Source organism: Lepidochelys kempii, chromosome 1, assembly GCF_965140285.1.
Source record: "Lepidochelys kempii isolate rLepKem1 chromosome 1, rLepKem1.hap1, whole genome shotgun sequence".
NCBI classification, from domain to species: domain Eukaryota; kingdom Metazoa; phylum Chordata; order Testudines; family Cheloniidae; genus Lepidochelys; species Lepidochelys kempii.
Window position 1 is genome coordinate 281,610,236 of NC_136380.1, and position 23,323 is coordinate 281,633,558.

Sequence of the window (23,323 nt, forward strand, 5' to 3'; positions counted from 1 at the left end):
ATTGATGCCACCACCAAAATCACTAGTAGAATTACAGATGTTTTACTGTAAATCAGGCGACCCATCTAATAGAGTAATATATATTACAGTAATATCTAGCACCATTTAAAACCAACATTTACTAATGGTTATGAAAATATGTTATCTGAGATACTGTGCTATTACCAAATGCAGGCCTTTGAATATGAAACAGTGGCATTACATTACATTACATCTTACATTCCACTTTGTAAATGTTGTCTTTTTAATGGTGACCACTGATAGGGCATTTAGACATGAAGATGTTTTCTAACCAATGATCATGAAGAGGAGTCATTCAAGGAACTCAAAAGAATTCTGTACTTCCAAGAATACTATTGTGCTTGCGGAATGAAGCAACTGAAAATGCCACATCGGGATATGATGTAGGTTGCTTCATTTCTGGACCCAAAGCAGTTGACAATACTATGGCAGACACTGCATATCAGGCAAAGGAGGAAGCACATATCTGGCAAAGGAGTAATCAGATGACTCCCTTTGGCCAAAAACCAGAATTGAGCAGGTAGTCCCCACAGGAAGCCATACCCACTCCTCAAAAGGACAAGTTCCAGAAAACTGGTCTTTTGATTCTAGGTGAAGGATGTAAACAGAAGGAACGAAATGTGGTTGTGGAGGCAATACCGACTTGTAAACTATAACCTGTGACACAAAACTAATTAATTTAAGGCTTAAAATTAAAATGCAAACTAACATCACAGCAGTCCAGCCCCAGGCTTTTGGAACATAATGTGATACTGACAGCCAAATTCCGAGGAAAGTCTACTGGAGTCTAAAGGGAGCTTAAACTGACTCCACTACAATCAAATTTTTAGCCTCACAACAAAATATTAACATGTACTTTACAACTCCCTTACACATCACCTCTTAGTTGGCTTACTACAGCTAAGGGACTCTAAGTGTATGTCACATGTTGTGGAGCCAGTAGAGAGGAATACAGCAAATAAAGCAACAAACAGAAGGGTGTAAGAAGGTATAAATTACATTAGGCTATTTTAAATTTACACTACTGTGCACCTTCTGTCAGCTCCTTATAGAGTAAGATACACCAGTTTACTGTCAAAGCTGAGAAACTATTGGTATGCCACAATCTACTAATACCCACTATATGGCAAACTGTGCTGTGAAACAAAACTGTTTGGCTCCTTACATGCACAATGTCTCCAAAAGCTAGATCTGCAATATGTCTGAATCCTATCTGAAACTACAAATGGAATTAGGTCAAACAAGCAAAAACAATTAAAAAAACCCCAATACATACTGAAAAAACTGTTGAATTCTGAAGTCCTTTCTCATTGGACCTCTCCATTGTGAGAAATGCAATATCAGCAAGTCAAAGAGTACATCCTTCTGAATCTCAGACTCCAGCTCTTTTGCTGATCTCTGCTGATAATAATCTAAATATCAGCAGAGATCAGCAAAAGAAAAAAAGCTCTTTACTTGCTACTCTCTCTTGGTCTCCCCACTAATTACTGATTAAGCTGCAGCAAAATTATAATGCTAAAAATGAAAGTAGTGGTTAAAGAGATTGATAAACATGATTACTTGAGACATTTATTGAAATGAGGGCTACTATGGAATTCTTGCATGATACTTTTGGCCTGAACTGCAGAAAACTTCCACCTCTTTTATTTCTTCTTCCTGATGGGATCTAATAATGGTAAAAAATGAATTATGTGTACCATAACCCCTCTGAAGCTACCTCTTTCTGGAAGAAGTGGGGCAAAGCATAACATCACTGAACAATGAAACGTTGTTCTTTATGTTCAGCTGATTTGATACTGAAAGCCAATCTTTTGTTTGATGTTTCCACTTGTGCACTGCTTCCTGATTAATTGCTGCAAGATTGTCTGAACTTTTTCACTGGAGCACAGAGGACCCAGCAGGAGAAATTCTGATCAAGGATTTTCTTCCTGCAAGTGCAATCTCACTAGTTTTATAATCCTAATTCTTTCCTTGCCCTTAACAAAACCTGTCTATAGCTTCCATTACCACAGTTAGATAATCAGTAACTTAGCAAGAAGTGTGGTCTAGTGGCTAAAGAAGGGAACTGGTAGTCAGAAGTCTCAAAATGTATTGCTAGTCACTGACTTGTTGTGTGACCTTGGCTAAGTCTTTTAAACTCTGTGCCTCAGGTCACCTATTTGAAATATGGTGCTGTTAGGCTCAGCTAATGGTTGAAAGGTGAGTTGAGATCTTGAGTGGCATAGGTTATGCAAACACAAATTATTATTATATCCTTGCAACAATATAAAATATCGGGACCGAGTTATTTCAAAACTACTGACTGATCAAACAAATGATGAAAGCTCCAGGTGTCACTTTATCGTTTGCTTTTTGTCCATCGGCCAGTTTTTCTAAAAACTGACATCAGAGCTGAAATACAGCTTTTGATACTCCCTATGAGAATAGATTATAATGCTTCCAAGAGAGGGAAGTGGCAGCAGGGCTTCTTCCACTAGGAAAACGGAAGAGAAAGGCGCTATTCTGAATGTTACTGCCAGAGACTGTTTTGGGGTTAGTGTGTGTGGACACACTCCACCACAAGAGGCAACTCAGAGAGGCATGCTGGCTTTTCAGTAGTGACTGTGAGGCAGCAACTGTCAACAGTAGAAAACGTCAGAGCTTGTCACCAGCAACACAAGGACTGAGACAAAGGATGCCCCTTCTGTAAAGGTATAGGGTACAAAGGGGTGAGGATTGAGAAAACATGCTCCTTGCACCTTCTCATCCTCATGAGGGGCTAGACAACATCTATTCTAACTGTAGTTAGCTAAAAGATTACAAAGGATCACTTATCTATTACTCAAGAGAATATACAAAACACATACATAACTCTTCTCATTTAAAATATGGACATATGTCTTGCACTGCAGCTACTCTGTTATCAAGGCTTTTGTAAGTAAATCATTGCCCTTCAACAGCATAACAGGTGCAACAACATATCACACAAAAATCAGAATTAATATTTCCTTTTTACAAAAAAGCCCAAATCAAATGAAGACTTAAAACCAAACTTCCATACGGGCTGGGCGAACATATTTAATGAAATAAATTAATTTTAAAGAAACTACTTTTCTCTTTGAAAAGAACATCTACATACTGTCATTTTTGTGAAGGATCAACAGGCATTTAAACTAGACATTGTATCCCCCCAAACAACCCAGTACTTTTAAGAGGAATTTCTCAAACAGTAACATTAAAAGAATGCTCCACAGGGCACCCAATTACAAGACCTCGCTCTTAAAGAGCACAAACACCAAACAATGATGCAATCAGTCAAAAATGACAAAGCACAATAATATAGTGCAGTGGATAATAAGCAGCCCCATGTGAGGTTGGCCTCAGCATGTTCATTTTTTTATATTTCAGCCTTCAAATTATACCACAAAAGGATTAGTGAGCGCTAAATTCACCACTTAAAGAAAAAAAGATGCTAATTATATATGAAAAAGCAGAAGTATAATAAGTCAAATAGCTGTTCCACTGCTTTTTGGCAATACTTATATGCAATTTTAATCCACCTAAACTTAAAACTATTTAGTGAGCTAGAAAGCTTTATTGGAGATGTACAATATCACAGACAGGACTTTTTTTTATTTTCCTAAACTATCAATACTTACTGTAGAATAGAGCGAGGACGTGCTGGAGACCAGTGATAATGAGGACCCGTGTACTACAAAAAATGGGGAAAAAAGTGCCATTATATAAAATATTGATGAAACAGCATGAGACCTTTTCTGTGGAGCTTAATAGCAGGGCATCTCTTTTCAAAATGAGAAACAATCTTCCACAAAGAGCAGCTATTAGAGGTTATCAGTGTACACAAACAGCGGTTATTTTTCTTGAACTTGAAATGATTGCTCTAAATGGAGAAACATTTGCCTGTGTACTGTAGGTACGAGAGATTTTTAATGAGACAGTATTTTCACCAGTAAACCAAACATTATCTCTATTGTTTGGCAGTGAAGCACCTGATAAACACAGTTTCAAGAGACCAGAGATGGAGCTACGAACACCCATCTATCGAGAGTGCTGACTGCAGAGTTCTAAAACACAGCATGCAGCTATCTCATCTTTCATATGGAGGAGTGCCTTGCCAATGATATAGGAGCCACTGTAAATGCCCAGGTCTTTCTTATCTGGTAATTCTCTTCAGATCAACACAGAGCACTGCATGCTTGGACTTGTAGTCTGTTTTGGCACCTTTGTATTTAAAGGCAAGTGGTGCTGCAATATGCACTGCTGTATTCTAATTGACCATCAAAGGATTTTACCCTCTATAAGCACTGTATAAAGACTGTAGGATTTGGTCCCAACGAATGGGCCATTGGGCTCTGGAAAGTGGCCAGTTAGGACTACAGTGAGAGAACATCTGAAAGCCACTTCTGTTTAGCCTCACAATGTTTAAGGTAGATCCTGAGGGAAGATGCTCCACTACAGAACCTCAGAGAAGATCTGTTGGTTTATCTTTAATACAGTAACATGAAATGTTGTTCCGTATTGTCTGAACAAAAATTCCACAGTTGTGCATGTTGTTTCATATTTGTTCTTAACCAGGAAAAAAATTATTACCATATTATGCTGTTTTAAGAACTGTCTGAAGCATGTGTGTGTGCCATGCATGAGACATTAACAATTAAAACATTTCTTGATAGGCAACCTAGACTTTAAATCACCTTAGTATTTGGTAATCACTGCCAATATCCTGGGTACACTTCAAGATACTACAGGATCCAATGCCCATCCTGAGAAATTTATAAATGATATTGCAACCCCTCCTTCCACCCGCCATCACAGAACATTTCCTGCTCTGCCCTTGATACCATACCCTCCCAGTTACTAACTTCCCTTGCCCTTACTCTCACATATTCAGCCTCTCTAATTCTGACCCTCACATGGTCTTCTTGCTCCTTTCCTTCACTGTGTAAGTTAGCTCTAATTTCCTATCCAAAATAAAATACGTTTAGGCCACATTTCCCCCTTCATCTATATCAACTCATGCCCCTTTTCCCCTTTACCTCAAAGGTCTATGAACTACTAAAGTCCATTTACTACTGATGCATTGACCTCCTCTCCCCTAACTCACTCATGCATTCACTCCAGTCTGGCTTCCACCCACTCTGCTCCAGTGAAACTGCTCTTTCCAAGGTCTCTGATGGCCTCTTCATTGCAACTTCATACTTGGCGCCCTGTTTTAACTTGGATTTTCTGGTCTTATTCTCCACACTTCCACTGTTCCTTTTGTTGTTTCCTTCTGACTGCCCCTTCCCCTCAGGGTGCTGTCACTAGTCCCGTCAAGATCTTATCCTTAGGTGACATTGTCTGCTTGCATCAATTCACCAAACTTCTCTAAGCAGATGACTGAGGAATCAATCTGTCCCGTTTCCACTGCCACACACCGATATACCAACAAAAAAGCCAAATAAAACAATTTAAAACATACATAATCTGTTACTTATGTCACTCATTACATCCTGTCTCTTCTTTGTCTCACAAACGTTAGCTGATTGGGGAAAGGGACTATCCTTATTTTTGTTTCTTGTACACTGCCAAGCACATTGTCATCACTTAAATAATAACAGAGGTGAGGAAGACTGTTTTAGCATTTTAAAAAATGGAGGGAAGACAGATAGGAATAAGACCATCAAGTGAGGAGGAGACTGCAGTAGTCAAGGCAGGAGATAACCAAGGCACGGACAAGCATTTTATATCGAAAGGAGAAAATCATTTCCCAAGAATAAGAGTTAGGCCCTTCCTTCCACATTTTCTGCATCCTACTTCCTATAGTTCAAAAACTATTCCAGGAAATTAATAAGTCACACACAGAATGTGTTCAGTGTATAAAGAACACGTCCTTGCCTATCCCAGCTTATTGTAAGTACCTGCGCTTGTGATCAACCAGAGCAAGAGGTGCTACAAGTCCAGTTCACTATAAATCAGAAAGGTTGACTGAATTATTTCAATATTTACAACTCAAGGTGGCCATTCAAATAGAATCCTGCTACATTTGTGTTTCCTTCGCTCATCGAAGTGTTAACTCAGCCCTACCTTCTTCCATGCTGTCTCTGAATGAGCCTGAGTGACTGATTGCTCGTGGTCTCTCTTCTAAGGATGTGGCACTGCCACACAGCGGGGAGTCATTATACAGGTCAAAAGAAGAGTCTTGCGCAGGGATGCTGTTTGAACGCATCATACTGGGTCCAGGAAGGTTAAACTGGGACAGGTTGGTTGGACTCACTGAAATGCAAAGCGTCATTTGTAAGGTACGTTCCATTATCGGGGATTTGGTTCTGTGCAAAATGAAAACAGCGGCAAGCAGGGGTAAGTGGGCTTTTCACTGATGATGAAATTAAGGCTTTCATTCTTAGGCCTGAAGTTATCATGCAAAACCAAAGTAGTCGGTCTAGGGGAAACTGGAGTTACACATAATAATGCTGCAGAACACAGAGCAATACCAATGTTGACATCTGACTAAGCCACTTGTTCGTCTTGTCAGGCAAAGAGAGGCTGTAATAATGGATAAGACAGAAAATCAGAGGAAGAAATGAACACCACCAATTACAAAATTAAAAGTGAATATTCATTTGTCATTTTTGTTCACAGGGGAACTTTACTAACCAAACCAATTATTCTCTGCAGTTAAATGTTTCAAATATTATTATTAATTGTTATATAGATTACAGATTATACAGATTATAGAGTACCTATAAATTGAGGTTCCACTGAGGTAGGCCCTTTGCAAAAATCCATTTCTAATCTCTTTGTGTGCTATTTAGAGTATTCTATAGCACCTATCACCATATTCAACAGATGCTCCCACATGGGCCAGCTGGCTGACATTAAGAAACAGGAGTAACTGATCTACTGTTTTCAGAGTGGAAGCCGTGTTAGTCTGTATCAGCAAAAACAATGAGGAGTCCTTGTGGCACCTTAGAGACTAACAAATTTATCTGATGAAGTGAGTTTTAGCCCACAAAAGCTTATGCCAAAATAAAATTGATCTACTCTTGGTTCAGCCGCAGATCAGCACTCAGGAAACTACTCTCAGCTATTGGAAAGTTGATTTGCCAGTGAAATGGGAGGCTTGATATGAGCCCCTTGGCCCATGTAAAATTAGGGCCCAGAAAAACAATACTGTCTGTCCAGAGTCAGCCTGTTGATTTGTGTCTTGATCTCCTGCTATAGACCAAAAGATTCCCAGCAGAGCTGGATGTGTCTGAAATCATAACAGCGGTGTTTGTTTTCTGAGAGCCATTTATTCCATAGCACTGTTACTCTGATAAAAGAGGAAGGACAGAGCAAAATAAGCTATTGCAATAGTACATTATATTGGTCTCTGCTTGTGGGAAAAGCTAGCAAGTGAGCACAAGAGCTATAAAAGAAGAAGGGAAAAAATAATAGTGATATGTAGCGAGGAGAAATCTGTGCTAAAGAGAGGTATCTTTACGTTTAAAACCAATACAAACACATGAAAATGTCCCAGCCAGTGGTTTGCTTAGACTATATCTAATTTTGCTTATAAAAATGGCTTTGTGCAGCATTTTAGGTAATATAATAAAGCCTTATGTTTTTGTGCCTGATAAAGTTGCTCTCTAGGGGCTGCAACCTACAGAGGATACAGATCTAACAGCAGCACTACAGAAGTGTGAATGTTTCACAGGTTATTGCTAGTTCTGTAGTAATGGCCTCAAACATAAGAGCTTAGTGTAAAACTAGGGTTCACACCTTCTGTAGGCCAGCTACTAGAGCATGACAATTACAGCAGGTCTGACATTTGATTCTGTTTAAGCCAGTGAGACTCAAACACTGTGGAAGGACAGAGAGACAGACCCAACAAACAAAGCATTTTAAGATTCTAAGTTTTCAAAAATTGCTGAATAAAAAATTTCAGCAGAAAGATCATATAAAGTAAACAAAACACAAAACATTGTAAAACTGGAATGAAACCCCTGTGTGTGTATCCAAAAACAACTAATAGAAAAAAAAACATACACCCATTCAAGTCTTTAGTTTATTTGACTACAGGTACCGAAAGTAGCATTTTCTGTCATAAAGAGAAGGTGAAAAAGAGGTCTTAGTAATAAAATCCAGAGCAGGAACAGAGCAGCCACGTTCAGATCCTGACCTGGATCCAAACTATTCTTAAGAGTGGGGGCATTTGGAGACAGGATTGTGGTTGGGCCCATAACAGATAAATGGTCCAGCCAAGAAGTTTGTCTACTGATCCAGCTGTTCCCAGTGTTGAATCTGGGCCCATCTCAAAACAAAGCTACAGTATGTACTATTACCCAAATGGGAGAAGGGATTAAATGTCTGATCCAATGCCCACTAAAACCATTGGAAATAATCCTGTTGATGGCTGGATCAGGCTGTGAGGGAGAAAGGACAGTCTTGTGGTTAAGACGCTGCCATAACAGTCAGGAGATTTGAGTTTAATTCCTAGCTTTGCCGTGGACTTCCTGCGTGGCCTTGGGCAGGAAATCTGTGTCTCTTTTCCACATGTAAAATAGGGATAAACTCCTGCCTATATCATGGAGATGCTGTGAGGCTAAATTCATTAATGTTTGTGGGGTGCCCAGATACTATGGTAAAGGGGCGTGGGGGAATAAAAAAAAAGGGTACCTAGCTAGACAGACTAAAAAATGCATTGTAAAATAGTCAGTTATATGATTATTTTTTAGTGTGGGAAGTAAGGGAAAAAATTCATTTACCCAGGTTGGAAAAGTGATATTTCCCAGTTGCAGAGGAAGACATAGCTGAAGGCGAAACGATAGGGGACTGACTGCCGGTGTCCTGCAGACCTCCAGTGGAATGGGAGCGCAGCCACTCTTTGCCCTCCTCCTGGCTGGTCTGCCGAGATGACGGGGTATATCTGAAAAATCAGAGCTGGCACACTTAAAACAACAACGACTAACAGGGTTCACAATGCAGCGAACAATAGTCAACATCAGATAAGCTTTGCTGGTCAGGCAGAACAACAATCTTGACTGTTGTGTATCTAATTACAATTACTCAATTGTTACAGTTGACTTTAAAGCATCTTTTTTAAATCTCCCAGGGGGGGGAAAACACTGCTGGAAAAAAACAAACAAACCCCATACAAACAAAAATAACATTCTCCTTTTTTTGGTGAAATGTCATAATAAATCATACCAACGAGACAGCTGAGCTGAGAGAAAAGGACTTAAAAAGCTGTAGCCGGTGAATAATATGAGGCAAAGGCCGAGTACCATAGTAGTAGAGTGGATGAATGACAGACTGGAAAGCCAAGAAAGATGACTGGCTGCAGAAGTGTGCCACAGGAGTGTTCGAGCACGTGGACATTTGGTAAGACAAAGGGAGCTGAAACAGATCAACAGTTGTGAAAAAAGGAATTTCCTTTGGTAATGGTAGCTACTGTGATCAAATGGGATGTTTGTCTTGTGGAATGCTACATGGCATTGTGTCCTTTCCCAAATTAGGTAAGGACAAATAATCACTTAAATGAAAACAAGTTCTCTGGAACAAAAAAGTTTGGAAACCAAATCTATCAATCAACCGTATGCTATTTCTAACCAATACAATGATAGTAACTGATCAAAGGTAGAACAGGGAGAACAGCCAACCCATTGATCAGGTTAGAGGAAGGGAAAATCTAGCATTAGAAATGTGCAGGTATTTCTTAGCATCTGAGTGTCGATCAGAAGCCTGTTTTTACAACTGACTGTGATAGCCCACCATAAAACTTCATTCAGCACAATTCTATGCCAACTGAAGAGCACTCTCACATTCTTCCCCGCTATCATGTGCCACCAATGTTCTACAGTCATCCCAGAGAAACCCACGCGTTTGCTATCTTAGCGTCTGGGTTTATGAGGCACTTCCATTTCTGCTTAGGAAGCTGATTAAATGAATTTGTAATTTCTCATGTCACTGTTCTCATGCCAACTGTGGGATATTTTAAAAGTATCCTATTCAGATTAAATAATTCTTTCTTTTCTCTCTTTAAAAAAATGATGCATTATGCTGCTCTTTAAACCTGGTAGAGGTGGGCTACCCCAATGGTTTCTGGATCTGGAAGTAGCCGAAGTGAAAATTCAGGGTTCGGATTTTTAACACAAGCCCCAGTAGCAGTACAGACTATAACTGGGATCCAGCCTTCATCAGACCAAAATGGTGAAAAATCCCATGACAATAGCTAATTAGGCATCTATGCCCACATGCTGACTCGTAACTCCCTGCCCTCCACCCCATCCCCAGCCTCACTCACCCTTGCTGTTTTTATAGGATGGGACCACAAACTTCCACCTCCCATTTGGACTCTTCAAGGGGTACTAGCTGGCTGCTTTTTCTATTTGTCTCTTTGGGGTACTCCCTCCATCCAACAGCACTCTTTAAGGGGTGGTGGGAAATTTGGCTTCATCCTCTCTCATTCAAAGGGCATTGGGGAGATGCAGAAATCATTACACCCACTCCTAGCACTTGGACTTTGAAGCCCAGAAAATATTGTGTAGCTTCCTATCAACAGCACAAGGGCTTTAGGACATACAGTTCCAGTGTGGGAAGGGCTGTATGTCAGACTATGTGGGTGGGTGGGTGGGTGGGTGGAGAGGAAGGTGGGCTGATCCAGAAGAGCTTTGTTGGATTACAGCAGTGGACAGGCTGATATGGCAGCCTTACCTGAAGAGACAGTGGGAATAGCCATATAGTCTCTTCCCCCGCCACCCAACCTGGAGCCTAGGACAGGGGTGGTAGCCTGTCTGAAGATAGCCTTCCCTATCTGAAAAGAAGAGAGCAGTGATGAGTGGAAGTCATGTGGGTGGCTGGGCTGGGGTCTGAGTACAGCTGGGGTGTGTCTTATGCTTTCAAACCCTGGATGCTGAAATGTGTCTCTTTTAGATTGTGGATCCTTAACTGCTCAAGCTGGATCTGCGATGGCTGTTTCCCCCACCACCAAATCCATGGCTACTTATACTTAGAGCCCACATCCTGGCCCATCTCTAAAACCTTGTTATTCTGCCCTTTTTCAGTTTGCTTTGTGTTGCAAAAATACTTTGTTACTCTCTTATTTATCTACTGCATTGAAGGTCTCTTAACATTCATCATATAAGGAAACTATTTTTAATCGTTTTTGCTTTCCACGATATATCTTTATACTCAATTTATTCACTAGGCCAGACTGGAAAGAGAAAATCTAATGTTAAGGGTCTAGTTTGCTTGATTTAAACCTAAGCACCAGGAGCTCTGTTGTAAACAGGATCAGCAAGGAGAAAGAGACGGAGAGACAATGTAGAAAAGGTTACAGAACAACAGAGAAGCTGCAATCATGCTGAATAAAGTATATACCTTAGTCCCTTTTTGGGTAGTGTATTTCTGTCAAGCTGCATGCTGTTAAAACAAAGAAAACCCCTAAGGACATATAGTAAACAGGACTGTTCAGAATTACAAACTCTAAAAGTCTACATATGTTCATATAACAAAAGGAGATGTAATATATTTTAATGTCTCTTTATGATAAACCCCTGACTCATTAGAGAGGAAGATAGGACATGGATTGCCACATGTTCATTTTTCATCCAGACGTGCTCTGGTCCAGGTCAATAGCCATTTGGCGAGTGTCCAAATCAGACAGAAGTTCTGCCTTCCAATTCTTAATCTTCCTTACTGAGTCATGCAGACTCGACCTGTATGGGAGTCATACGATCACAGAATAAACCTGCATTTTTCACAGCTCCCTGTGATCTTTTGCTATGTTTCTATGCAAAATGCAGGTTTGTGATACCTGCAAAGAGGCAGCATAGCCTTGCCAGAAGCGAAGTGGCAGATTCTGCTTGTAGGAAGATGTGCTAAATATACAGAGACTGATTCACCATTGTCTTGCTTCTTGTGCAATCAATGCAAGTGCAGATAGGGTGTAAAATGCCACCAGATCAGATGGTAGCAGCATTTTAAAATTCACTTTGTGCTGGAGTGAACAACAACATGAGATGCAAGGCACAGGAGAACTGGGCTCTTAGCAGTATAAATCCTTCCAGAGACAGGGAGCTGCTTAAAAGGACTGTCACTTACTTTCCTTCAAATAGGAAATAATTCAGGTGTTTTATCTTCCCTCAATTATCTAGGCCACAGGCGCGGACTCCATGGGTGCTCCGGGGCTGGAGCACTCATGGAAAAAAAATAGTGGGTGCTCAGCACCCAGCACCTCCCCCCCGCTGGCGGACAGGAGGCGCTGGGGAGAAGGGGAGGAGCGGGGGCAGGAAGAGGTGGGGGAGGGGATGGAGGGGCCAGGCAGGGGCAGGGTGAGGGCAGAAAGAGGCAGGGCAGGGGTGGGTCCTTGAAGGAAGGGGTAGAGTGGGGGCGGGACCTGGGGTGGAGTGGGAGTCAACTCCCGGGATCTGAGTAAGTTGGCACCTATGATCTAGGATTTCAGCTGATTGGTAATTGCAACACTTGATCTGGCCCTTCAGTGAAATACACTATTTTATTTTGGAAATATAATTCAATGTCAATATGAGGATTAAATGAAATGTGTGTGTGTGTGTGTATGCGGGGGGGGGGAGTGGTTCTATGTTCCATCACATCATCACCACAAAGCTGATCAGCATGTACTTTACACCATCGAGAGAAGCATCAGAGACAAACAGTCACTTGGATCCACACTGCCTTCCTAGGGAAAAGTTCTAAAACTTTTACACTATTGCTAACTGGCTCAATTTCAGTGGTGTTAGCAGTGCTGAGAGCGCTCATGCAGATGGGGTGCTGGAGTTTTCAACATAGTTTTATGTAACCTTGCTCACAGCCGGTCTAGTTGACAAGATGTTGAAAATGCTCTAACCAGCCACTCATCTCAGCTAGGGCTCTCAGCGTTACTAACTCCAGAGGAGCTCAACCGGTCTTAGCAATGGTAGGAATTAATAAAGCAAATGTCCTTAATTTAGTCAGGGCCTCACTCTGCACAGGGAGAAGAAAGTTGATGGAAGCTACTCAGGGCTTGTCTACACTGCCCCACAGTTTATACTACAGGGGTGTGAACAGCAGTGTGTGAAGTGCTGCACTGGAACTCCCCAGTGTGGACTCTATGGACATGAACTAAAAGATTCCTACCTTACATTGATGTAGTCCTATTTGAAGAGGTCTACGTTAATGTCAACGAGGAATTTAGTTCACGTCTCCAGCATCCACATGGGGGAGTTACAGTACAGCATTTTGGTGCTCATTGCTATTCACACCACGATAGTCTGAACCTCAGGCAGTATAGACATGCCCATAGAGGTGATGCAGTGTAAGCTTGACTATAACTGTCTACAAGTGGTTGGTCCAGTGATAAACCTATAACTTGATTTCCAGCCTAACCATGGCATACGAACAGTCATCAAAAATTAACCCAGGCTGAGAAGGAGATTACATGGATTTAAATGCATGGTTCATGCATTTACTAGTCCTCTGTAATAAACAAGGCCCTGATTCTTGATTTGTGCCATTAGGTGCCACTTCAGTATATAACAAATAATAATGATCATAATATCAACAACATTTCCTTCTGTGTATACTCCAAAGCCCATGACAAGGAATAGATTTTCTGGTTTCAGAGTAGCAGCCGTGTTAGTCTGTATTCGCAAAAAGAAAAGGAGTACTTGTGGCACCTTAGAGACTAACCTAAGTTAGTTATTTCTTTAGGTTGTATGTTTTCATGTATCGAAAATAAGCTATACACCATGACCCCTAAAATAGCGACACTATTTAAAGAACCAATGCCTGAAATGTTGTGACTCATGTCCACACTACAACCTAACAGCCACCATAATTTAGGAGCCCACTCTAAGGGGGGATGCGGTGGGGGTTGAATGTGGATACCCAAATGAAAAAGAGGTGAATATTCTTTAACTGGGGAATGGAAATGATTTAGCAGCCCAAAATGAAACAAAACAAGCATTTATTCTGTATTTAAAACTATTATTAAATCCTCTGACTAATCCTCCAAAATTGAGATGTCCACATTGCAGCTATTAATAATTAATGCTAATATGACAGCACGTTAATTAGCTTCCTTAACTGGCTAGGTCTTTTTATTTTTTAGCATCAGGACGCACTCCCTCCCCCTTTATGAAGCTGAGCATGTTGCTTCTACAAACCCTAATAACTATGGGATTAAAGGAAAAACCAGAACCAGTAAATGAAAGTAGATTTTCTGAATTGTAATGCAGAGTAATACTGCTAGGTCACAGCTACGCTGATCCTACTGTTTATAGACCTCTAGAGATAATGCACAAACAAGTCAGATTCAACGTGTTGATCTAGAGTTTCTTGGAAGACCCATCACAAGTGTGGTGAACTGCCTTAAGTCAGAACCACTGAGGTGGAGAATGGCACAAAATGTTATAAATACCAACATCATCATACACCTTGTAATCTACCAACAGCAGTGCTGCAAGCAGACATGCATAAATGCCCACATTCCCCTTGTCAACATTGGGGCAGATTCTCTATCCCCATTCTGATCCCTTTAAGCTGTGGAAACCACCCACAAGTCTCTCTCTGAGGTTCTCCAGAAGTCCCTGGAGATCACAGATGATCCCTCTTTTTCCCTACTCACAGCCCCTAGCTCAGGGAGGTGATTCATTGTTGGGTGAGGAAGTGAATGGTGTGAAATGCACTTGGCTATACCTAACTGGTCTATAGTCCTCAGGTAAGGTGACCAGATGGCAAGTGTGAAAAATCGGGACAAGGAGTGGGAGGTAATAGGTGCTTATATAAGGCAAATTACCAAATATTGGGACTGTCCCTATAAAATTGGGACCCTTAGGGAACATAATCAGTGGGCATAAGTTAAAGCAGCACCTAGGCTGCTCTAGCTGGGAGTAGTCCAAGGAAGAGATGGAGAATTAAGGAGCTGTAACCAGCTACCTGACTTCTGCTGAGCACAGCAGCCCATGATGCTGCCTGTTGACCATCTAGACAGGTGTTAATTCTGCAACACTTATCTAATATCCCTCCTCCTCTGCTCTGGCCACACAGAAGAGGAACATAAAAGTTGTAAATACTCCACAGAGGTAAAAAATACAGAGGAATCTCTGACTTTGGGTTTGTCTACACAAGATAGTTTCCCCAGCCAATACCGATATAATTTAACTGATAGAAATTATACTAGTATAATTTTTCATGTGGACCCTCTTATTCTGGATATAGGATTGGCTTTTGGGGGCCTTCCAAAGTGACATAACATAAACTGAGAAAGCCAGTCTTATTCCAGAATAAGTGTGTCTATACGGTTATAGTGGTATAAATTCGCACCTCAAGCCTTGGCTATACTTAAAAGGATTTGCTGGTATAGCTATGCTGATATAGCTATGCCTGCAGGCGGTGATGCAGCTTATTAGAAGCTCTTTCAGTCTCATGCAACTGCTCCCAGTAAAGAAAGAAAGAAGAAATATTGCTACAGCTACTCCCGCACGGCTTTCCAGTCTACTACCAGTATGGGTCTGGAAAGCAACCAGTGCCCCTATAACTGTGGCTTACAGCGTGAAGAGAAAGGGGACCTTTTTCTGTCTCTTAATGTTGCGAAACAACATTTTTGTTGGAAAAAGCATATGAAGGTTCAACTGCATAAAACAACACAGTTTTTTTTAACAGACCTTTTGGGGAAAAAAATCAGACTACAAAGATCCTATTGGGGCTATAAATCAAGAAATGACAACTTTCTCTAGAAATTTGTGTGTTGATTCATTCTGAGGCCAGATCAACATCATATATGGCTCTCTCAGGACTCAGTCAAAATATCTCCACGTGGACAGATACAAAATTTTAAAATATCGCCAGAGGCCAAAGTATTTGGAATCACTGAAATTAAATCACTGAACAAATACATGAAGTATTAGAAGTGGGAGCTGCTTATGCCAAGCCATTAACATTTTTAATGTGATATTAAACATCTTTTGCAAAACTATAAGATTTAGCATATACTCAACATCCTTCCATTTCTTCTTATTAATACAAGTACTGTAGTGCAATCTTTTTATTATGAAAGTTGAATTTACAAATATAGAATTATGCACAAAAAATAACTTCATTCAAAAATAAAGCAATGTCAAACTTTAAAGCCTAAAAGTCCATTCAGTCCTAGTTCTTGTTCAGCCAATTGCTCAGAAAAACAAGTTTGTTTACATGTGCAGGAGACAATGCTGCCCACTTCTTGTTTACAATGTCACCTGAAAGTCAGAACAGGCATATAATGCATGGCACTGTTGTAGCCAGGGTTGCAAGATATTTACGCGCCAGATGTGCTAAAGATTTATATGTCTGTTCATGCTTCAACCACCATTCTAGAGGACATGCATCCATGCTGATGATGGGTTCTGCTCAATAAGAACCCCAAACAGTGCAGACCGACACATGTTCATTTTCATCATCTGAGTCAGATGCCACCAACAGAAGGTTGATTTTCTTTTTTGGTGATTCGGTTTCTGCAGTTTCTGCATTGGAGTATTGCTCTTTTAAGACTTCTGAAAACGTGCTCCATACCTCAGATTTTGGAAGGCACCTCCGATTCTTAAATCTTGGGTCAAGAGCTGTAGCTATCTATAGAAAATCTCACATTCGTACCTTCTTTGCATTTTGTCAAATCTGCAGTGAAAGTGTTCTTAAAACGAACAACATGTGCTGGGTCATCTTCTGAGACTTCTATAACATGAAATATATGGCAGAATGCGGGTAAAACACAGCAGGATATGTACAATTCTCCCCCAAGGAATTCAGTCACAAATTTAATTAACACATTATTTTTTTAATGAGCGTCATCAGCATGGAAACATGTCCTCTGGAATAGTGGCCAAATCATGAAGAGGCATACAAATGTTTAGCATATCTGGCATGCAAATACCTTATAATGCGGGCTACAAAAGTGCCATGCGAACTCCTGTTCTCACTTTCTGGTGACATTGTAAATAAGAAGAGGGCAGAATTATCTCCCATAAATGTAAACAAACTTGTTTGTCTTCACAACTGGCTGAACAAGAAGTAGGACTGAGTGTACCTGTAGGCTCTAAAGTTTTACATTATTTTGTTTTTGAGTGCAGTTATGTAACAAAAAAAAAATCCACATTTGTAAGTTGCACTTTCACGGTAAAGCGAGTGCACTACAGTACTTGTATGAGGTGAACTGAAAAATACTATTTCTTTTGTTTATTTTTACAGTGCAAATATTCTTAATAAAAATATAAAGTGAGCATTGTACACTTTATATTCTGTGTTGTAAATTAAATCAATATATTTGAAAATGTAGAAAAACATCCAAAATATTTAATACATTTCAATTAGAATTCTATTGTTTAACAGTGTGATTAAAACTGTGATTAATCATGATTAATTTTTTTAAAGACCATTAATTTTTCTGAGTTAATCGTGTGAGTTAACTGCGATTAATCAACAGCCCTAATATAATGTAATTACTACATATACATTGAGGGGCCAAGGACAACTTAAAATCACGTGTGTGTCAATGCATTTTTATCTTTCTGCTGGTCTACACAGATTGTGCACTGGCATAACTATGATGCTTATGGGCGTAATTTGTTTACCAATATACGTAAACTGGTACAACCCCAAGTGGGGATGCAGTTATACCAGCACAAAAGTGCCTTACATCAGTGCAGCTTATTTCTGGTTGGGAATTTTCCAACAAAACATTTAGTTCATTGGAAAATGCCGATACATCAAAAGTGGAACTGTTTGTAGGAATGGCTTTGGTTTTGATAAATCTTTCAATTTTTTTTTCAAAAAAAGTTTTGAAATTGTCTAAATGTTTGGTTTTGACATTTTCTAAACAAACAGTTTTGGTTTTCAGTTCAAAGCCACTTTTCACTTTGAATTGTTAGTAAATTTATACTAAAAATGTTTTACAAAATTGAAAATGGTTGAAATTGAAAGGAAACATTTCACAAGTATTGAAACAAAACACTTTTATTGACCTAGTCCACTTTTTTTTTTGGATTATTGGTTCAAAAACATATTTGGGATTTGAACTTTTTGCCATCGTAAGTCAAGATTTTTTTTTTTAAATCTCAAAAGCTCTCAGGGATGGGAAAACCATTTCCGTATTAGTTCAACTTATTTCCCTCGCTGTACAGACACATAAGCTATAAGTATAAGAACCCTTATATTGATATAAGTGCATCCATGCTAGAGGAGCTGTACTTTTTCCTGCATAGTTAAAGCAGTACAGCAGTTGTGGGTAGACAAGACAGTGACGAGATTATGGGGAGGTGGGATTTCTCTTGTTCTGGACTGCATGTTCTGTGCAGAACTTGTCAAAACATTGTGTAGCCCTGCCACGACCTTGCAAGATTACCTCCCAAGTGAACCTCCCATCAACCTCAATGGGGACTGCACACAGGATCTCCCATGGGAAACAAGTTGCCAGATCGGGGCCTTCGTTGGTTTTTGATTTTGTGCTGCTCTTTCACAGAGCAACAAGAGAGTAAAAAACATTTTTAAAAGTAAGAAAATGTGTTTGTAAAACTGCAAAAAGTGGCCAAGAGCTGTGAGCCAGGCTTAGTGCCTGAGATTACTTTTAATTCTCTCTCTCTCTCTTTTTGATGGTGTTCATTTGGGCTTTCTCTTTCTGTTGTTTCTGTTTCTGTTGCATTCTCACTGTTTTTGTTTTCACTGCGTCTACAGTTAAGCTCACCTTTCCGATAGTGTAGATCTGACACTTCCAGTCCTCATGAGCAGGCTCTGAACCTCCTGAGTGCCTGTTGTCAATCCAGAGAGAGAGCTATGATGGCTGAGAGGGAGGTCAATAGATTCAGAGCTCGTGTGCAGGCTAGTCATTGACTGGTAACTTGGTGTGTCCTTACTGCCAGCTGAGGAGCTGCTCAGGTTTGCAGCCCACACGAGACCACCTGACGTGAAAGAGTGAACAGATGCTGGACTGGAAGCCAAGGAGTGACTTAAACTTACAACATCTGTATTTAATTCCGAGGGTTTACTGAAGAGGGGGCTGCTGCTACCACTTTGCCCACCTGCACTGCCCATGCTGCCTGTACCCGAAGATGGAGATTCTAGGCTGCCTTGCCGTGCTAATGTGGTACTAGGGCTGGGCATTGCTGATGTGGGTTTCACACTTTCTGTATTGGGTGCAGAGGCAGCTTTGCCACCAGCCTTGGCACCAAACAACCTAAAAGTAAAACAAACAGTTTTAGTTGTTATTCAGAGAAACTGACACCCACCTTAAACATTCAAGGCATAACATCACGAGAGCCAAATTCCACATTTAATTACTGCTACTAAAATAATGTACTCCTTGTTGATTAATCACCTCTCAACATTAAATCCACTTAACTACATCACACTAACACGGGGTTTATTTTATTATCAAAAGCTCTCATTCACTGTTTTTCAGATGTGTTCTCTTTAGGTATAGACCTTCACACAGAGATGAAAAACAAGCAAATCTTTGGTTTTATGGTTGCATAAACAGATTAAACTTTCACCCAGATCCAGTAGTTAGTTTAAGTCCTACATTCCTACACTTAAACCATTAGACTGCTAAAAACATTACTTCCAATAAGCAGCTAAAATGATTGCAGGAATCACTTGTAAAAGGGCACTCTTCACAGTGTCAAACAGCTAAATATTTGTGTAAGATTCCCCCCCATACACACTCCCCCCCCGCCCCTTTTGCACAGATGGTGGTATGGATATGAGCCAAACAGTAATTAGTCAGATACAATAATATACACAGAGCTAAATGTGTCAATCCTTTTTCAAGGGCAGAAAGGACAGACATGCATGTCATGTGGCTGTTAACAGCAGTTTATGGAGGTTATGTTTCTATGGTCTGCCCCACCCCCCGCAAAATAAGTTGAAATATAGTCAATGATGATTTAGTCTCTTGCTGAAAATATCTTAAGCACTTTGTTTGCAGTCCATAATACACTCTCAATATAAATGCAGAACTTGTCACAGAAATAAAGTAATCAATAAAGATGGCATAGCAATCTATTTTATTTATAATAAAGCCCATGATAATCAATAGTAGGTCAGTCATTTTACAGCCACTAAATGGAGATGTATTGGCTATAGACCACAGGAGGGCAGCATTGGCTTTTACTTAAACAATGGAAGTCTTTCATCTAGTGCACTTTCATAAACATTAGACTACGGCATTTCCAACGGATTCACATTTTGTTAATGTTTCTGATGAGGGACGTAATGAAACGACAAAGATAATAAAATCCTTGTAGCTAGAGGTTGCTGACGATTTTAAAAGCAAATACTTTATTAATCAGTATTTCTATGGAGCCAAATGCTCATTAGTTTTTTTCCCCCCACAGGCTGCAAACACCATTAAAGTGACAGAACCTCTATAAATGAGAGGACTTTCTTCTGTTTGGGGATTTATCTGAATATTCAATGAGAACTTGTTATACTCTTCATGATTTACATGTAGCTACTGTGGGACAGTGGTCAAAATTCAAGACACACTCATTTCAGAGTTGCAGTGAGAGCCTCATTCCTTAAGAATTCTGTTAATAAATATTTTATATTTCTTTCACACTTTATTTATTTTTAAATATAGGATTTCATTACAAACCCATTACCTTCGGAATGTGGGCGAGGCAATGTCTGGGTATTTGGATCCTGGCTGCCTGAGTCCCGGTGTCCCACAGGCACTGGTGGAGGTTGGGCTGGATTTGGGGGAACTGGATAATGAAACACTCTCGGAATCAGACACTGCCACTTTCTCTTTTTCCTTGTCTGTCTGATTGATGGTGACGGGACTGGAGCGCCCTGAGCCAATCTTCGTGGGCTCTCTCAGTTTGGTGGTGGCGGCCCCTGCAGACTTGCTGCTCACATTAGAGTCAATGCTGCTGGTGCTGGACCTGTGTCCACCTCTGCCGGGAATACCGCTTGTGCTCGATTTTGAAGGGCGTGGCAAACTCCGGTACTGCAGCGTGGTCTTCGAGTTAACATGTAATACTCCGTCATCCTGATTCTGTGACCCATCTAAGCTAGTTTTCCTCCCTGCATTTGACTTGCCACCAATGGCTGCGGATTTGGGCATCTTCCCCAGAGTCGCCGACCCACTTGTTATGGTTGCCCCACTTGTGGTGATTATAGGAGAAGATCCCACCCCCGCCTTCTTGAATCCAAAGGATCCAGTAGCAGTTGATCGTCCAATGCCAGAGGGAGGCTTTTTTCCTTCATCGCCACTGCTTTTTCCTGCGTCTGATGGAGAGCGCTGAATAGAGGTGCCTTTGAGGGGAGTTTTCACTTTTTCAGAAGCCTTTGCATCATCTGTTTTTCCTAATTAAGAGTATATTTTATATAGACCTCCATATTTATATCTATAGTATCTTAATATCAAGATATAATTACTACACGGTTGTATTTTGAGATATAAATGATATACAAGCAGATAAACTGCTATAGGAGAACACACCAATTAAGTCCTGGTTCAATATTAGATATTAAGTCTATCTAGTCCTGGTTCAATATCTCATCTCTGTCAGTAGTCAGTACCAGATGCAGTATATTAAAGATAAGCATCAGGTATTAAAAGACTGAAATTCTACTGAGGATTTCTAGCTACATATACATGATGTGGGCATAGCTCGTGTGATTTGTAAGAAGAGCTTGAAGCTCAAACTATGATTTTAGACAAAGTTGTTTTTTGGTTAGTAATACAGTATACTGAAGAAATAATATGTGAAAATAAAATGTTAACAGCAATTAACAATTCAAAAATACATTACTTATCTTTGAAGAAATGACTTCGCCTTCATCCTTCAGTTTTGCTTTCATTGCATACGTTTTCATTCACTTACAGTTAATTTCATTGTGATAGTAAAGGTGCAAACAATGATCAATGAGTATTTACAAAATGGCAATAATAAGTCATAATACTGTTGATCTAGCATCAGGCCAGTATTATGATTTAATTCTATTTGCCATATCCCCAGTATCTCCTCACGATTGTTATTTGTGTGAGACTGTCCTCATTAGTATACACACATGCATCTTTCTAGATTACATTGCTATACAGTGCTACTGTGAAATAAATATGATTTAAAACAATCACTTTATTTTACCTTTACAAACACCTTTGCGGTGACAATCAAAACGGTCACTTCTCTTTACATTCTTTAATTTTGATTTCTCGTAGATTGCCTACTCTAAGATCATAAGAACTTCTAAAGACATTTATACTGAGAACATCATAGTATTTCATTAATATAGCAAATTATTATAGCAAGTTTGTAGCTCTATGGAGTGGTTCCTCTTGTGGTGTCAAACTGTCATGAAGAGGAAGAAGTTTTTAATACATTTCTCTTATTCTATCCAATTCCATTATTGTAGAAATAGGTACATATGTACATATACACACACAGTGCATTGTACACTCTCTCACACATGTATATATCATATGTGCATATATACATACATACACAGAGTGTATGGATTTTTTTCAAAATAAATAAAAACTTCAATTTTCTCCTGCACTGTGGCTGCTTTGCTCTGTTCCAATGGAACAGAGGATTCTACCAGCACAGGGAAATCCTTGGGTGGTACAGAGCAGAAGTAGTGATCCTTATGCCACCCTACTCCTAGTTGCTAAAGCAGGGGTGTAGCTAGGGCATATCTGAGTCCAGATGAGCTCTAGCTGCTGGAATGGACCCAGAAGGGGTGCTGTAGATGGTGTAGATAAAAGCAGTCTTCAGGCCTCTCTAAATTTACAGTCTGGGGCCAGACTGGCACTTGGCAGCTCCAGAATCAGGGACACGCAAAGGTGGCTTTAGCCCATGCCAGACTTGGGCTTAAGGCTCCTCTGCTGGTTCATAAAATATTTTTTAAATGGTCTTGAAAGAAACATTTTTGACTAGACAGGGCCATGTGCTAGAAAATGTACTGCAGAGAACAACCCTGCACTGGCAGAAGGATGGCCTAGATCAGGGATCAGCAATCTTTGGCATGCGTCCCATCAGGGAAATCCACTAGGAGACCGGGACAGTTTGTTTACCTGCAGCGTCTGCAGGTTCGGCCGATCGCAGCTCCCACTGGCCTCGGTTTGCAGTTCCAGGCCAATGGTGGCTGCAGGAAGTGGCACGGGCCAAGGGATGTGCTGGCCGCCACTTCCCGCAGCCCCCATTGACCTGGAATGGTGAACCGCAGCCAGTGGGAACTACGATCGGCCGAACCTGCGGACGCTGCAGGTAAACAAACTGTCATGGCCTGCCAGCAGATTTCCCTGATGGGCCACGTGTCAAAGGTTGCTGATCCCTGGCCTAGACAATCTAATAGAGATCTT

At 40.4% G+C, this 23,323-nt stretch overlaps 1 protein-coding gene across 11 annotated transcripts in view; it reads right to left on the bottom strand.

Annotated features, from left to right (window-relative positions):
- The window catches only part of NAV3 (neuron navigator 3), an 846,806-nt gene that overhangs the window by 100,713 nt on the left and 722,770 nt on the right, over positions 1 to 23,323 (bottom strand). For 10 of the 11 annotated variants that reach the window (XM_078851117.1, XM_078851116.1, XM_073327696.2 and 7 more), the window contains 6 exons: positions 20,616 to 21,321; positions 18,701 to 19,189; positions 11,365 to 11,406; positions 8,751 to 8,911; positions 6,088 to 6,276; positions 3,660 to 3,712 (listed from right to left, as the gene is read on the bottom strand). In XM_078851117.1, the coding sequence (XP_078707243.1) occupies positions 3,660 to 3,712; positions 6,088 to 6,276; positions 8,751 to 8,911; positions 11,365 to 11,406; positions 18,701 to 19,189; positions 20,616 to 21,321 (1,640 nt within the window). The remainder of the gene's footprint in view (positions 1 to 3,659; positions 3,713 to 6,087; positions 6,277 to 8,750; positions 8,912 to 11,364; positions 11,407 to 18,700; positions 19,190 to 20,615; positions 21,322 to 23,323) is intronic. The other variant, XM_078851118.1, reaches the window with a different exon arrangement.